We start from the raw sequence: 16,981 nt of genomic DNA, 5'->3' as shown, positions 1-16,981 counted from the left end.
AGGACGAGAGAAAATACCGCGCACTCTTGCAACAAATTCTAGAGGGCGAATGACTCCGGTGGAAGCGGAGGCAATCAAGGCCGATTCGCCGAAACTTTGGTAATTAAGTAGCAAGAGTTGTCTCTCGTCTCCCGGCGTAAGCATCAGCGATCCCGATCAAAACCACTCCTCTAAATGCGGGGTTAGTGGCAATTCCAGAAAGTCAAGTCAAAACGGCTTCTCGTCCCCTTTTTTCATTTACGCTTTCGACTTTATTTCTTCCGATCGACAGTTGCAAGCTCCAAGAGCATTGTAACTCGATTAATCACTCAAAAGCTCAGAGAAGATTTCAGCGGTGAAAACTTAATTCGTGAAAAATCTACATTTGCTCATCTCGATAATGAAACCTTCGGACAAGAGCAGCACGAGAAAAAAGTCTCGGAGAGCGGATAAAATAATTAGTGAATTAAATCTGCCGACAAGTAGCTGAATTTTGAATCTTGTTACCCCAACCTTTGCTCGCGCAAAGGGTTTTCTTTCTGTAAAATCGCTCAGTGGACCATACGAGGCGAGATGAATCGAGTCAGTGGTCGGCGGCTGGAAGAAAGGGGCTTTTTTGCCCTCGAGGCTCTCTTAAAGCGTTTTTTGCCATCCGACGTCGCCGGCAGCGTCGCCTCATCATTCCGGTAAATAAATATTGACGGGAGACCGGCTTCCTTCTCGAGATGCCTACGACGACGACAACGACGGCGAGAAAATTTATTTAGCCGTCACGACGTCGCGGATCGAGGGACTAAGTAATTTTACATGGAAACCGAATTGCGAGAACCTCCCGGCGATATCTATACGTATATAGGAGCAGCGCCTGCACAAACGCGACTCCAGTAGTATAGACGATAGATGGCGAATTATGCAACACGACAATGCGGGGAGCTTCTAAACAAAAGTTATGGATTTCATTACAAATGCGCAGCGTACGCAGCTAGCCTGATTTAATACTAAAATCCATTGCTCAATATTCAGAGCTTACGCGCGGGGAGGAACGTATATAAACAGGGCGTACGATGCATACTGCAGGAGCTGTTTCGCATATTTTGATATCAGCACCGAGTGTCGCCCCAGGCTGATGGAAATCCGCGATTCCGAGCTAGCACGTTCTTATCAGTCTGTTTGAGGGATACGACGCTACTGCTGCTACGAGCAATCGCTGTGTCTGGAAAATAGTAGTCCTTCCCGCGCGCACGCTTTTGAAATAAAAAAGGAAAACTTTCGGGGACACCTCAATTATCGTATCCGGACGAAATTGTACTTTTAAAAGTAATTACATTACTTAGAGCGCTTCCTCCGCCGCCCGATTGTAAAAAGGAGAAGAGAGAGAGGAGCAGTCTGGGAAAAAGAGAAATGGCGAGGGGCAGAGAAAAAGTGCAGGGGCGAGAGGAGGGGCCGGGGGGATAAAGGACGACCTCCGCAGTAGCGGATTTGGGAAACTTTTCTCCAGCCGAAAGTATTTGGACTATATTCGCTGTCCGTGTGTTGCGGTGCTAGTATATTTTATTCGTGAACGCGTGTAACTGTTGCCTAGGGTTTGGACTTTTCTTAAATCGACACCTCTTGGTGGAGCCACAGCTTTCCATTAACTTCATTTGGTCGAAGCGGAAGCCTCTTCTTCTCTCTACTCCCCTTTCGCAACCTGACAAAGCGCCATAGGCAAACTCGCTACTAAGACAGTTCCGTCGCGGGGTCATACACGCAATGAGTATTCATGTTGTTGCGAGTATATGTAAAATATGACGAGTTTATTACAAACGTCCGTATCGCGATATTTTTGCGAAACTGCCTCCGTATCGGCCTTATTACTTTCAGCCACAGGCCACGGTGAGTTCGATCCAAAAAGCGAGAAAACACTAACCAACTTTTAAACTTCTGGAAATCGGATTTCACGTCTCTCCCCCGACCCTATCCAAGTTTTTTTTTTGCCAGCCCCTCGAGTGAACACAAGAGCTAAATCACAAACTTCCGAGTTATTGATTCAAAAGTTAGAGCTTTTTAAAAAGAATTCGACGCGCGCGTGATTTAGCGCCACTTGAAAAAATTCGAGCGACACGTCGTCGCCGCGGACGGAGCGGTAATAGAGCTTAGATGTAATTACCTTGGTGAAGGTGAGCGTGGCGATGGGCGGCAGACGGGGTAGATTCGGGTAGTAGAAGCTCCCGGCGGGATGGGCGGGATAGCGCGATGTGATCCTGTAGGCGATTCCTTGGGGCTGCGTCGGCCAATTTGCCGCCGTGAACGTGAAGCCGTTGTCCGTGCCGCCGTCTAGCGGATCCAGCTGCCGGAAGGGATTCGTCATTCGTTACAAGCACATACTTCTATATCCGGCTCCTACGTGAGCCAATAACTGAGTCGCGCTTTTTTTGCGCTGCCGATGCCGAGAACGAGCTGTGTCGGTACATTTCGATGAGTTATACGATGGTAATTATCGCGACCAATATTATTTAAAACCGTGAAAGGGACATTTTTTGTGGTGCAAAATGAATAAAGCTGAAATATATTCTTTTACCGGTAATTCTTTTACCGCTCCGTATTTATATTCCGTAGCCAAGACAGAGTACATTCGTTATCGAGTAGTTTTATTATTGCCTGAAATTTAATTGAAGATTCCGTATAGCTTTATTTATATATGGTATTGAAAGCGTCGCGGAAATTACGCGCTGTAAAACAGGTACACAAAGATTCTATGATCAACAAAAAGGCAAGTAAAGTTTGAAACAATAATCAAATCGTTCGTATTCAAAAGTTCGAGGCATTAACCTTCGCGTCGGTGAACAAAGCAAAGATAAACTGGGCTATGTTGTCTCACGCGAAAGTTATTCTAATTTAGAGTTTTCGGCTGATCAAGCTATTTTTCCGCTACACCCATATATTTTTCAGCTGTTCAAAAAGCAAAAGTTCAAGCTTAATGTGCACTCGAGATGATGTAATGTCGTATGGGGCAACCACTTTGGCGATTCCTTATGCAGTACCGCAGCGCGATAAAGTTCGCCGAGAACTTTTTACCGCTCCGGACGCGGATGGGCTTATCAGCCGTTACGTGAAAAAGACAGGTATACATACCTCGACGGTGACGGTGTCCACCCAGTTGCCCTCGACGCAAAGCTGGAAGGAGTCGACGCCGACGAACCAGTCGGGGCTGGGGTTGATCCTGGCGAAGACGCTGACGAGCGTGTGGTTGCCGTCGAGAAAGGCTCTGGCCGTGCTGCTGCCCTCGCCCTGGGGCACGGCCGGCCCGGTGAACGCGTGCAGCGTATTGGGGAAGTCGGCGCCCGTGTCAAGCGCGTCCGTCCTCCCGGTCTCCACGTACTGCCGCGCACCAGCCGATAGCCTCTGGCCCAGCCGGTAGAGCACGTAGCTGGGGTCGTGGGTTCGGCCTGCAAACATCGAAGTCTCATTATAACGCCGCCGCTGCTGCAAGCGCGATGATGAGTTTAGGGGCTTAATTGAGCGCTTAATGGGCTGCGGCCCTTGGGCACAAATTGATACGTGCAGCCGTGACGGCGTTGAAATAACTGCGTACCGAGGGAGGGCATTTTTTCTTTTGACCCCCGTTTTTATTATGCTTTATAGGAGATACGCCATACGGGCTTAATGGCCGAGAGCAGAGGCGATGAGGATGCAGCGACGGCCTCGGTGGTGAAAAAGAGGAGCAAAGCTTCCTCTCCGACCGAGATAGCCGATTAATGCGGCCCCGCAGAATTTATGACCAATTAATGCAGAGAGCTGAAAATAATTTATGGCTCGGAGTGTCCTTAAAAACCTTCCCGACGCCCTTTGACGTCGAGCCACTCGTAAATTCACCTCCGTCTAGCTGTGTCGCCAATGCCGTTGTTTCCCTCCCGCCAGACTCCGATTTCAAAGGAGCCAGTCGATCAAAGAATGCCTATTGTTCACGTCGAAAAGATTCGAATGTTGTACTCGACGATTCGATACCTCTGTGCGCGTCCCTTGCGCTCCATTACGACTAAATATGCGATGATAATACACGTTGACCGGCTCTTCGTTGGCATGAAACCCCTATCAGGAGCTGCGGACGCGTGTGTCTAGTTGATTCAGACGCGCCCTCATGCGGATATCTCAATTTAGGTGCAAATCTCCGCAAGGCAACATTTATTCAGCGGCGATTGCAATTTAGACAATCAAGATCTTTAATGGGCACGAATTAGAATAGAACAATGGGATGGAACATCGTCACTAAATATTAGTAATCCTGTGGCTTTAGCTGCATAATCAGGATTGCTACTAATGTCGCTTTCTATGCGTATTCGCCAACGGCCATCGCAACTGCGGATAACACCGACTCGGAATCAGCTCTCGGGTCATGAATAAAATTAATCGTCTATTTCACGCCTCGCGGAAAGACTTGCGTTTATTCTAATAATGGAATGCTATTGTCTTTAAATGTAGTTTATTTCGTTATGCGTGACGTTATCGTCAAAGATAAAATTAGTGATTAAATTTTAATGATTATACATATATAATGAGCTCTTCTTCCCGTAGACCGTTATACAAATCTTAATGTACCGTGACGCGTCTTTATTACCCATGAAATTCTGTACGCTTTATTCCATTAAAAATGCAATTTACAGGGTAATATAAAAAAATTCAAATGCATTTCAAAATCAAGATAGGATCGTTTGCGCTCAAGCTCTGTAATTCAAATGGGCGAGACCGGGTCACGCGGTCATATAATAGAAAATCCAAGAGCTTTCGGCGAAATTGTAATTGCCGCAAGAGAGTGAAAAAAGCTCTGCAGTTCGGTTCGAAAGCTATTTAAATAATCCCCTTTAGAAGAGGTTCAAAGCGCGCGCAATTGTTAGGGAAGACAGGGGCGACATTTGAAATTTTAAAAAGTCGACTGCGGAGGAGTTAAAACGCAATCAATCATCCTCTGCAAAGCTCGTGGGGCGGCTTTTCTTCCACGACAATTAACTCGATTCGAGAAGAGAGAGATGTGGAGCTAGAGATAGGGGGTAATAGAAAGAGGATTCGAGATGCGTTTAAAAGATAGTGCTTGTCTGTTCTGTAGATAACCCATGAATTACATTAAATATGGAATTATATTAACAATATAATTCCAATCGAGAGAAGAAGCATAAAAGTCAGCTGCAGAACAGAAAATAACTCGTCATTTACAGCCTGTGCGTATACTATAGGCTTCGTCGGCTTCTCTCTTTTTATTTGTTGTCGACGAGCTAATGGCAGTGCCACCAGCTCGCTCAGCCTGCGACGTGAAATGAAGCGATAACGAGCGAAGGGAACAAGAGCTTCATACCCTCCACCGTCGAAACTTTTCTCCGCGTCTCTGGAAAACTACGGCTATAGGGGAAGCAAAAAATCGCGCCACCATCTTTGGGGCGCACGTGCGTTTGAATTTCGCGACTATTTTTGCGAAATTGACAAATCTGTGAAGCCAAGATTCTCTGTACAGGAGGAGGGAGAATTTAAAAGAAAGTGAGGTTGTTTGAAGGAAACTTTTCGCACGCAACCTTGCTTCTTCGTACTCATGTATGAGGAACAGTTCAAAGTAAATTGAAGATCTATGATCTATTATGATCTATCTATGATCTAGGGATGATGATGAAGAGTAAATTACGGCTTTAGTCGGACTCACACTGTAGAAATATTATTTTTCGAATTCGACACCAACCAAGTAAACATTTACCCAAAAGCCTGCTCCAAGAAAGTACAAATTGAATAAATAATTCGGCTCACCACAGCGTCAACTAAAAGAAAGGTAAAGTACATAAAAGTAGGGCACACAGAGAGGGGACGACGCTGACGACGACAAGGGAGAGAGAAAGAAGTGGAAGATCCGGCAAAGCTAGCTTTCTCCCAATCTCTCGCCAAGCAAACGCCAGAGACAAGCAAAAGGGAGCCTCACGCCGAAATCACTCGTCAAGGGAATCACCCCTCCTGCACAGTGTTTTTCGTTCCAGCATCAATCTTTGTCCCGCGGTGACCTGCATGTCCGTTGAATTTCAAATGTGCCTTGTTGTCTCGACAAGCTTGGTCGTTTTTTTCTTTAGGCAGAGGATGTCCCAGAGGAATGTATCAGCAGAAGCTACCGATTTATTTATCTCATCTTCGATTTTCCAGATTAATGGCGTTTTGCCCCATTTTTCATTTTCTTGTATATAGTTAGGGTCGGGTCCTATTCTGGAGTAAAGCTAAAAGTTTCTTGACCAACTGTGTGAATTCTTTGGAAAACTTGTATATGTATGCGGCTTCGGTTATTTATGATAGGCGATTCGTTATAGCGTTGACAGTTTATTTCTTTCAGGCGTAACAATTATGCATCGCAAGTAGAGCTTTATCAGCGTTATGGAAATAACGCTGCTGCGTTTGGAATCTCTGTCTGATGATTTACATCCTGATAAATGGCTCAAAAGTATGATTTACAACTATTACCGCGCGAGAGGAAAATAAAAAAATATCTGTTTTCTTTTTCAATAAACGGCTGAATCAATAAATATACAATTGAATCTTTTGTATCATCAATTTCTTTATATACAGCTTAACATAAAAAACTTTTTTGAAATATAATATACCTACTATATGATTGAGAAACTTTTCTACTCCCAACATTACTAAATAAAAAGTCATTTACCGAGTCATTAGAGAACGATGACATGAAATTGAGCACAGCAGCCTTACAAAAATACTCCTGCCTCGCAATCACGAATACAAGAGCTTTCAAGAATCTCTCAACTTTTCTCTCCCATTGCATAAAGTAGAAAGTGTATACGATGTAAAAAATGGCACCTTCTTTCTTCCACTCTCGTTTTCCACCACAAGAGAGGAATGAAAGGAACCGCGCAGCGTCGACTTTCTTGTAAAACATAATCCGCGAGCGATTCAAACCCGGTGAGCCGCAAACATATACATATGTATACACCTCCGGCAGCTTTTGAGAGATGGCGAGAGTGACTATGTATATACGGTATCTGGAGAAAGAATTCCGCCGGTGTGTAAGCCCGATTCTCTCCTCCGGATCCAAATACCCGACTACTGGCTCCGCCGCTGCTCAGCTCAAAGTCTCTTTATCTTCGTCGCGGTCGACTGACGTCTAGAACAACTTTTCGACTTCTCCCACCGGCAGAGCGTCGCCCGGCTCTCTCCGAGAGTACAGCAAATCCGCGAGTATATTTTTGTCGGCGGTTCTCCAAAAGATCAATAACGCGAAAATTCATCCTTTAATCAGTACGTAAACTTATTCACTTCATACCGCAAGTAGTTTAGGTCATAAACATTTAAAGATCATCGCCTTGCGAAACTTCTAGCGTCACATAAACAGAAACGCGAAAAGCAACTCTACGAGTGAATATATAAGCTAGGGAAACACGTTCTGACGAACAAAGCTCTCGCGGCTTTTCTTACATTCAATTTCGCGAGGAGAAGGTTTGTTGCTTGCTTATACCTGGATGCTTGACTTTATATGTATACGTGGGAGGACGAGAAAGTTCAAAGAGTAAGATGCCGGCAATTATTGCGCAGCGCAAGAGGCAAGTTCCGTCTTTGTTCGCGTGCGTCTAGACGCGCGTCGCGTTTGAGCGAGACTGTATAAGCCGAAAGCCTGAGGATAAAATCAAAGACTGCTTTAGGGTAACGGGAAGGAGAAGGTGTCAGACGTGGAAAAAGTTAGTGGAGATTGGCTTAGGATTAAGGGATGAAGTTGGGAGAGAGAAATTGACGGGGAAACGATGTGGTGTATAACGTGTCGTTGCAGTTAAAGTGAATTCGAAGACATTTTCTGTTTACTCTTAAAAGAAAGTGGTACTGTGAATTAACTTCAAAAGTTATCTGACTTCTATAATAAGACGATATTCACAAGTTAAGACACAAACAGGATCAAAAAATGAAAATTGATGAGGGATATGATAAAATTATCAAAATTATTCAAAAAAAAGGACAAGCGCGTTAACCTCTCACGTCGATAATTTGATGCCCTACAGCACTTTGAAGAGCACTGGAACGTAAAGCGTTTGGAAATAAATCAATATCTAAGCTCCATAGGGAAATTTACTCTCTTCATGTAAAACAGTGAAAATTTTCACTATTTATGCAGTTAAGGCACTTTTCACTGTTGAAATAGTGAAAAAATCACTATTTTGACACCAAAATTCGGTTTAACTTTTATAACAGTGAAAATTTCACTTTTGAATAAGTGAATCTGATTCACTTATTCAACAGTGAACAAATGAGAGGAGCGATCCTAAAACTAAAACTCTTAAACCCACATACCCCATTCACCATAACCTGCAGCAAAGTTTTAATAGGAAACAATTTTTGTTAATACGTTTGAACATAGGGGGAAAGCAAGGGTGAGAATATAATATTTATTAAGGGAATTCTCTCGAAACTGATCCCTGGCCAGGAGAAAGTAAGATTACGAATTGCAAATAGATGATGTCCAGATGGTTGCCGATGTCGGGATTCGAGGCCCGCATATAAAAATGCATTTTTCGTCGATATCTCGTAAAGGGAGGCTTTTCGAGAGAAAAGGATGGGGCTCAAACATCGAATTTTGCCCATGAGTCGCGCATTGCTACACGTACCTATGGTATCAATAACCAAAAGCTTTACGCCTTTACTATTTACCAAATCGTTCAACTAAACATTCCACTCTTGAATGTTCCTTCCACAATCATTAAAATAAAAATTATGGAATGACATAATCGCAAACACAAAAGTGCTGCGAGCATAAGAAAGACACCGAGAACAATTGTTAAAGAGAGAAAAGCAGGAGGAGCACAAAGTTAAAGTGTACCCAAGAGGATTAAAGCGAAGCCGACGAGTGAGAGAGAATGAGACAAAGGAAGTCACTTGTAATTAATATCAAAAACGGTAGGCACGTAATTAGTCGAGTTATTTCCCGAGTCGTCAGAGCACGAAGCTGTGGCGGCGACACGAAGGCACGTCTCTTGCGTTGCGTCGTATACTGAGCAAACTTTCCGTCGGGCGAAACTCGAGAATAAAGAAATGAAAAGGAAAGCAGCCGAATATATATACTAGCTTCGCCGCGAATTAATGTAGCTTCCCGTACGCGCGCACGACGAGAGTTTTGGTAAACAGCTACTAGACTATACTGCTATACTCGCGCTTGCATCGAAATTTCACGGGAAATAATAGTTGCTCTCTCGGGTGTAAATTAACTTTCTGTCTGCCGCGCAGCCAAGGAAACTCTCCTAATCTAATTTGCAAAGATCCAACGCAATACGTGTCTGTGTGTGTGTGTGAAGGAGTACAAGATTTTAAGTTCACGTGCTTATCCTTAAAATTCGCTTGTGCTTTTGGATACTGGATAAGGATTGTATAAACAGATTTTTAAAATAATAATAACCTGAAATATCCAGGTGTAGAAGAGAAGATCGTTCGTGATTAGTAAAACCGGACGAGTCTGATCAGACGAGACTTTCTGAATAATACGCGTGCTACTTATAACTACAGAGGTCATAATAAAATATTCAAGCGAACTATCTGTCCTCTTCGTATCATTTGACAATTATCTTTTCGCATAATCACTGCCCGATCCCTTTATAGTTCTGTTATACGCAATTACTGTCGACGTCTTCTTATGAGCCCACATCAACTTGATAATTCAATCAAGCCAGTGTCTTGGCAGTTTTTCAATTTCAAGTAATACAAGTTTAGGGTCACTGTGTACCTTCATTTTTGCCACTGAATATTTTACGCGCTTACATTTACATTTATAGAATGGGAAAATAGGTCATCCTTTTGCGATACAATCGAGTTTCATCCATCCATATAATACGAGAGCTGCAATCAGTTTATGCACTCAATGTATAAGGTGAAAAGATAAAGAAAGGTTAATTTCGCATTACGCATTTCATTGCTCCTCTGATTCCATTCGGCCAAGAAACGTGTTCCGCTGCTCCGCGATCAAACTAAATTCCACGCTGAATTCCTCATTACCAATTCACGGGGCTTTATGCGCACCTTGGTCGTCGCTCACCAAGGAATTCATCGATCCCCAGCAGCAGCGTTATATTACACCAAGGGGTGGAGGCTTGAAGCGATAATTTAATGGTACCTGGATCTTTCAAAAGCAGATAGCCGGAACACAGGGAAGGCGAGGATGTGGAATATGTGGAGGCAAGAAAATAGTAATTTATTACCACACTGTTTTACGAAAACATTTTTTTTTTAAACAACGTGATTTACGATAGAGAGTCTGGTACGGCGAGTGGATAATTCAAATTTTCGAATTATTAACTCGCCGGAGCTGCAGGGGACAAAGCTTGTTATAAACGAGCTGGACAATGCAGTCCTGATTTTCTTATTAGCACGTCGTTTTTTAAGCAAAATTTTAAGTTAGAAGCTTTGAAAGAGTTATCTGATATTCTGGAGATACAAGGAGAACAGGAAATGCAATTTTATTTGTCGATGCAAGAGATCATCGAGCCGAAACATGAATGATTAAAGCTTACTAGAGTAGAAGCAAATGAAACATTTTCATCAGTGCTCTTATCGTGTTTTCATTCGGCGCACATCCGATAACCGTTAACAATACGCCGGGGAGCGAAATCAATCACTCAAATTAATCAGAAAGCCAAAGCAGTCGAGCATAATCTTTGATCTTCCAAGATAATACTGCAGAGCAGGAGCAGCAGATGTATAGAGCCCACACACACAGACCAACGAAGTAAACAACAGAGCACCGGTAGACTATGTATATACCCAGCAGCTCACCGTCCCTTGCTCTAATGCAAGTCTGAAGGCGTGTAACGGCGCGCATGCGAATTATCTTCATCATCGACTATCGAGTGGGCTGCCGCCGCCGCTGCGGCTACTGATGAATTTCCAGTCGACGCGCGTCAATCAGGTGAATGTGTGTATATCCATTGCTGGAATTTGAAGGAGAGAGTTTCGGCCCGAGAGGACAGGAATAAAGACGCAGTGAAAGACAATGAGGGAAACCGTTCGTGCGATATCTGCTGCAGCGAAGCGGACAAAGAGAGTCGAGAAAGGGACTACTGCTGCTTAATTCTCAGCAGCTTCGGGCATTACGGAATAATTCGCACGAGTCGTCAGTTCAATAGAGACTGAATGGCTGAGTCTAAAGAGAAGAGAGGTAGACGGGTCTACCGATTCGCATTGTGTGCCAGACACAATTACTCCGATTAAAAATTCACGTGGACGTGGCGACGATGAAGCATTGGATATGTAGAGGACTCTGATCGTGTTAAGGGAAAGTTTTTTTAGAATGGTGTATTGCTGGAGATTTTAGAAGGGTTGTTTCGATAAAAATACACTTAGATTTGATTTTTTTGTGAGAAGAACCCTATTTTGAGCGATCAGTAGAATAGACAATTGGACCGAAGTTGACGTTCTCTGTTAATAAGTTATCAGACCAAAACGCGATGATCAACTTTTAAGAAATCATTGTATTGTTCTCTTTTGTTAGAGACAAGACTAAGTTAAGGTTTATTAGTGACAGATAAAACTATAATACTGGTTGCAAAATTAGAATTTTATTAATTGAATATTAGGTCAGCGCATGAACTCCTTCTCTTTTGAGATGTTACCAGTGACGGTCGCTATAATTATTAATAACTGCTGCTGGAACCGTCTTTGACGACGGTCGATACAGAGTGAAGAGAACCGAGTGCATAATTAATATTACATGTTGCATTTTCTTATTGTATCTAAAGTAACAAAGCCAAATTCAGAAATAACTAGTGGTTTCTCTCGGGGCTCTAATTTATTTTCCTACAAAAAAGCTAATGTATGTACAAAAGGGGACAGACTATAACAGACGCACGAAACGCATAGTGATCGAACTTGAAACAACTTTCGTAACAAGATGGATCTAACTTGCTGGAGCCGCAGTGTCGGAGCGAGGGTGAGTGTGTATAGGTGCGTGTGAGCAGGCGCTGACGTAGCATGTTTCCAGCAAAGCGGATAACCCAATTCACCGACGACGTTCGAACTGCTCTGTGTCGAGCGAGCGATTCATGTAGGCTATGTAGACCAAAAAATTCAGCGGTTTCGTTAACCCTCCATACACGACTGAAACTAACGAGGCGGAGGTACAAAGTTTAATCGATCAACGAGTGTACAGTCGTGTGTTTGAATGACGATTCAGATCAGACGAACACTATGGCACGCATGAGCAACTGTTGCTGCTTCGGAGGAGCAAGAAATAAGGTTAGCGAGAGTAAAAGTTTTTTTCGAGTTAGAAAACTGAAAATTTTTCTATGAACTCCGAAGTTTTCATTTATAGCTGGTACCGCGCGGCACTTTTAGCAAGATTGGAAGTTTGACTTCCAACGCGAAACTTCGGCAAACGTAATCTCTTTCCGCGAACTTTGCCCCCCATACACTCGAGTAAAAATAAAATGAGCCCCGCGCCGACAACAAATCGAACGCGATTCGAAGAATTTCATTAGCGCGACAGCGCTATACAAATATTGAAAACAACAACGATCCCTCCCTCCAAGTTTTAATTAAAACAATAACCGATACGGCGAAGAAACCGCAGAATCGACTATTTACAAGCGGGCGGTGTAGCGTGACCGCTCGGGGGTTTAATTAGCGAAACCGGTAACACTTTGCTCGTCGAGGGTAATAATAAAATTTCTAATCACTCGCCCTTGTTCTTCAAGTCCAATAACGTTCGGATTGTCCTCGGCCAATTAGCAACGCGAGTTTTGAATGGAACTCGTCGGCAAAGGCTCTACGTGTAAGCGACGGTAATTGACCGCTATCGAATTTATCGGGGACAGTAATTAATTCGCCGTAAAGCCGCATAAATTATGAGAGAGAACGCGCCTGCGCGTGTGTATGCACGGGTGCGCGTTTCGAGCAAATCCCAGGGCATTAGCGACACGCTGCAGAGCATTTCCGATGCGAAAGAGCGTAAAGTATACGCGCCAGCGTGAAAAGTGACGCGGCATCCCTGAATCTATGGCCTTGGCTGCTGTACGGCTGACGCGGAAAAATTAATGCAGCGTTTTACACTAAGCCCGTTATTTATCGTTTTCGAAAGTTTCCATTATTGCTGTTTCCAGTATACGTATACGTAGGGATGGATTAAAAACTTCGAGGTGTGAATCTCGAGTAACGCACAGCAGCAGAGATAATAAGAGGGATGCGGCAGCAATTGTAAAAGTGTATAGAGGACGGCTGTAGGCGCGAAAGGGGTGAGAGATCAACGGAATGCGGAACGTTGCGAGAGAGCAAACAAACGCTCCCCTAACGAACTGCCCGGCAGAGCTATGCAAACGCGCGCGTATTATGGCACAATGTCCCATGACGTTTAAATGGCCCGCATTAGCCTCTCGACGGGTACGACGTGCACCTACCGAAATGGACGTCGAATGTTCGTCGACGCTTCTCTCTCGCGTATACGGCTGGTTCTATGTAGCCCAGTTTACAGGCCGCGCGCACTAAACTCTCACTTTCTCTATCTCCGTACACGCGTATGCTAGTTGGGGGAGGCTGGATCGCCACTGATTTGAATTATTGCTTTGCTGCCGATGTTGCTTCGCTAGCCTCGAACACAGTATAGGCAAAACGAGCCTGTATGCGCTGTCCTCGTCGTATATCTCGCTCGCTCGCTCGTCAGGATTGAAGCTTTTATTTTTATCGCGCGTCTGAAACGTTCTCAAAATTCATGAAAGGTGAGAGCCTCACGGGAGGGTATTATGAGGATTCATTCAGTCTCAGGAACTTACGATTAGCCGGCCACGACTCATTAATAACTCGACTGCGAGGAAACCCGGTTAATTATTTATCTTGATAAGTTCGCGAATTCCAAGCTAGTGGCAGCCACGGGGATATCACGAGCTGGTGGCGGAGGGAACGAGCAAATTTCGGCGTGTACATGTACGTCTCAGCAGGTGCGTGTAATAGACAGCTTTACTTGCACGAAGGCTTTTCGGCTTAACGGCGCATAAACGCAGAGGCCCGTCTTCCTTCGCGAGTGAGCGCGAAGATCGGCTGGTAAGATTGCGAGATCGCACGCAAGAATTCGCGGCTTCTGGGACAAAGGAGGGGAGGAAAGAATAAATAATACAAGTCGTCGAGGTCGTGAGTTATTTTCACACCCGCTCGTAATTTCCAGGGGTGTCGTGAACTTTCGAACAGCCGCGCGGTATCCGGGCACATAGGCGAAAGTTGAGATACTGCCCTAAGAGGTTGGAAGCTTGTATTATAATTTGGCTTCATTAAGGTGAAAAACGGCTCTTAAGGGATGAAATTTCAGCCGGCCGAGATTTAGGGCAGCGTCATAATTCTAAAGCTCTCTGCTAATGCTCGCGTTGCTATAACGTATTGCGGTCATTGGGCGTAACCTTCGCAAGACATCCTTCACTTCGAGCTTTTAATCGCATGTCGCAAACAATCCATTTCGAGCCTTCTTGCAAGTGAAAAGAAAAGTTTCCCATACTAGCGTGCGCATACGCGATGCGCGCATTCGAGCGTTGCGCGAGGGGAGTACGAGATAGTCTCGCGCATCTTCCGCAGAACGAATCCATTTACGCGGATCCGCGGCAGCCCGCATGGGATTCATCCCTCACTCTCTCGTCCTCCTCGCGACTGGCTTGCGGCGACGCACGAGGACCATATTTCCCTCTGCCCCTCCGAAGGCATTCACGCGACGTATGTACTCACGTACTCGCTGTGTACACTTTGTTCTCTCCGGCCCTTTGCCGAAAACGGCTGGAAATTCGGGCGGAGCGAAGAATTAAATCCTCGCGAGCCCGGGAAAATCACGTAGCGCGCTAATGCCTCTGTAAATTGAGGAATTTGATGCTACGGCGGGCGAGCGCACGCTTTTTCTCACCCCCCTCGTTGTTTTCTTTCTATTTTCCTTCCTTCTGCCTTGAGTTGCTGCCGAGCGCTTACAAATAAATGTTTACGGCCGTTGTTTTTTTTAGATTCGGAGGGAAAGAACGGAATAAAGCGTCTCCGTGATCGCGGTGATCAGGCGGGATTTATGTCAAGGCGAGGCTGGGACAATAAACGAAACAAAAACGCGAGCATTCATTTTCGCAGAGTCGCACACGGACAGAGCCTGATGCTGATTTATGTTAAGAGAGGAGACGCGCGTCACTCTGATCGATTCGCTTTTAACTCGATGCACGGGATGCGACGTGTAATTTGCCAATAGAACACTGAGCTGATTACGCGCTTCGAATCAAACAAAGGTATTTACGATAAATTCGATTGCTTTTTGCGGAGATATGAGAGAAAAAAAAAGGACAATTGCGTGCATCGATTCAATGAATATTTTTATCCTTTGTTCTAAGTTTGAGACTCTTCGAGAATTATAAGTCTGAAACGGCCATAATCTTATCGCATACGTGCACCCGATGTTTCCATACCAAGCAGCTATCAGAAATTACCATATCGATGATTAGCAAACTCGCCTCGAAAAAAAGCACATGCCAAGATGACATCAAGTTGTAAATAGGTACAAAAAAAGAAGTTGAAGAGGAGAGAGCTTAAGAGCGAAATAGTTCGTTAGAAGGGTGCTTCGAGTCAAAAGTCAAACACGTAGAGGAGATATAGAAGTCGCTTCGTTACTTCTCGCGCGCACAGATAACCCTCCCATCGACATCAGGCTCGTGAGAGTCGCACGCATGAGGCCGCGCAGGAAAGACTTTTAGAAGAGGAAAAAAAGCAAGAGTCTGGATTGAATGATGTGCTTTGGTGACGCCGGACTTTTACGGTCCAGGCTTTAGCTGCCGTGTTACAGTGAAATTGATGCTTAAACGAAGGAAATTTATAACGGGCCGCTTCAATCGATTTTTTTTCTTTTTTTTTCCTGAAAGCTTGACGCTTTTACTGTAAAATAGTTTATAGTCGCTTATTTACACATTTAGCTTATAAAATAAAGAATTGTTTAATGAAGTGATATTTTTCCAAGAAATGTGTGCAAATTCTTGTCGCATCCAGAAAAAATCTAGAGCTTTGCTTTCAAAGCCAAGACTACTCATACTGCTCCCTACCTTAAGATACTTCCCAGCATAATAATTCAGTTCATTTTAGCCATTTTCAGGCTCTCGCCCTTTGCATTTACACCTGTCACACTCTGACTTATTCATCGGACTTTCCCGCCTTTTTAAACTTTCATAAAGCTCGCGGGAGAGCTTTTTACTGCGAAAAACTGGCCTGCTTATATAAACCGCTATAGTTTTTCGTTCCGGCTCATAAATTTTAAAAGGCTCCCTCGCTCTTTATTAGTTTGCATTGTATCTATGCAATAACGCGTCGCTGAACCTTGCTCTTCGCTTATAAACTAAAAGAAGTTGCAATCCGAAGATGAGGTGTCTCAAAAAGTCAATAAACTCGAGAGCTGTGAAAAATATCTCATCCAATGTGTATGCTGCTCGCAATGCGGAAATATCCGTGGCGTTTACAAGAGGCGGTAAATGAAAAAACTCGCGCGAATGAAAATGTGAATAATGAACCGCGGGACCGTGAAAAAAGCTCGCTCGTATAATAAGGAATAAATAAGCCGGAAGAGCGGGGGCGGGTAACAAACAGAGAGCAAGAGCTCGGCTATCCGCGCGAAATATGACGAACGGGTTCGCGTATTGCAGAGGGACCAAGAGAGCGGGAGAGAGAGAGCCGAACGCGTGGCCGTTAATTTCGCGCGGCTGTGCAGCATGAGCACCGCATTTACGCGATATAACATAGTTAGCTACATTGGAAATTACAGCTCGTACGTGAAATTACACGGCTCGCGCCCCGACTCCGCTGCCGCATCCATTTGCGTTTCTGCGCCTGCGCACGGCCACGAAGATGACGGGCTTGTTTACCTGTGTGTGTGAGAGACTGCGACGCAGACGCAGATATACTCGGTCTTTTGGAGGATAGAGGCACGACGACGGGGTTAACGTACGTCTGGCCTCGATGTTTTCACCCGAGCAGCTGACTATATATGGATACATATAGATTTGCGTAGCAGAGAGATGGG

General features: G+C 44.5%; 1 protein-coding gene across 1 annotated transcript in view; it reads right to left on the bottom strand.

Annotated features, from left to right (window-relative positions):
* The window catches only part of LOC100120165, a 129,335-nt gene that overhangs the window by 24,325 nt on the left and 88,029 nt on the right, over window positions 1–16,981 (bottom strand). The window contains exons 3-4 of the mRNA XM_001603781.6: window positions 3,094–3,407; window positions 2,129–2,308 (exon numbers count right to left, since the gene is read on the bottom strand). Coding sequence (XP_001603831.2) covers window positions 2,129–2,308; window positions 3,094–3,407 — 494 coding nt within the window. The remainder of the gene's footprint in view (window positions 1–2,128; window positions 2,309–3,093; window positions 3,408–16,981) is intronic.

The sequence above is a fragment of the Nasonia vitripennis genome, chromosome 5 (genome assembly GCF_009193385.2).
Source record: "Nasonia vitripennis strain AsymCx chromosome 5, Nvit_psr_1.1, whole genome shotgun sequence".
Lineage (NCBI taxonomy): Eukaryota > Metazoa > Arthropoda > Insecta > Hymenoptera > Pteromalidae > Nasonia > Nasonia vitripennis.
This window is presented reverse-complemented; position numbering and strand designations above follow the sequence as displayed.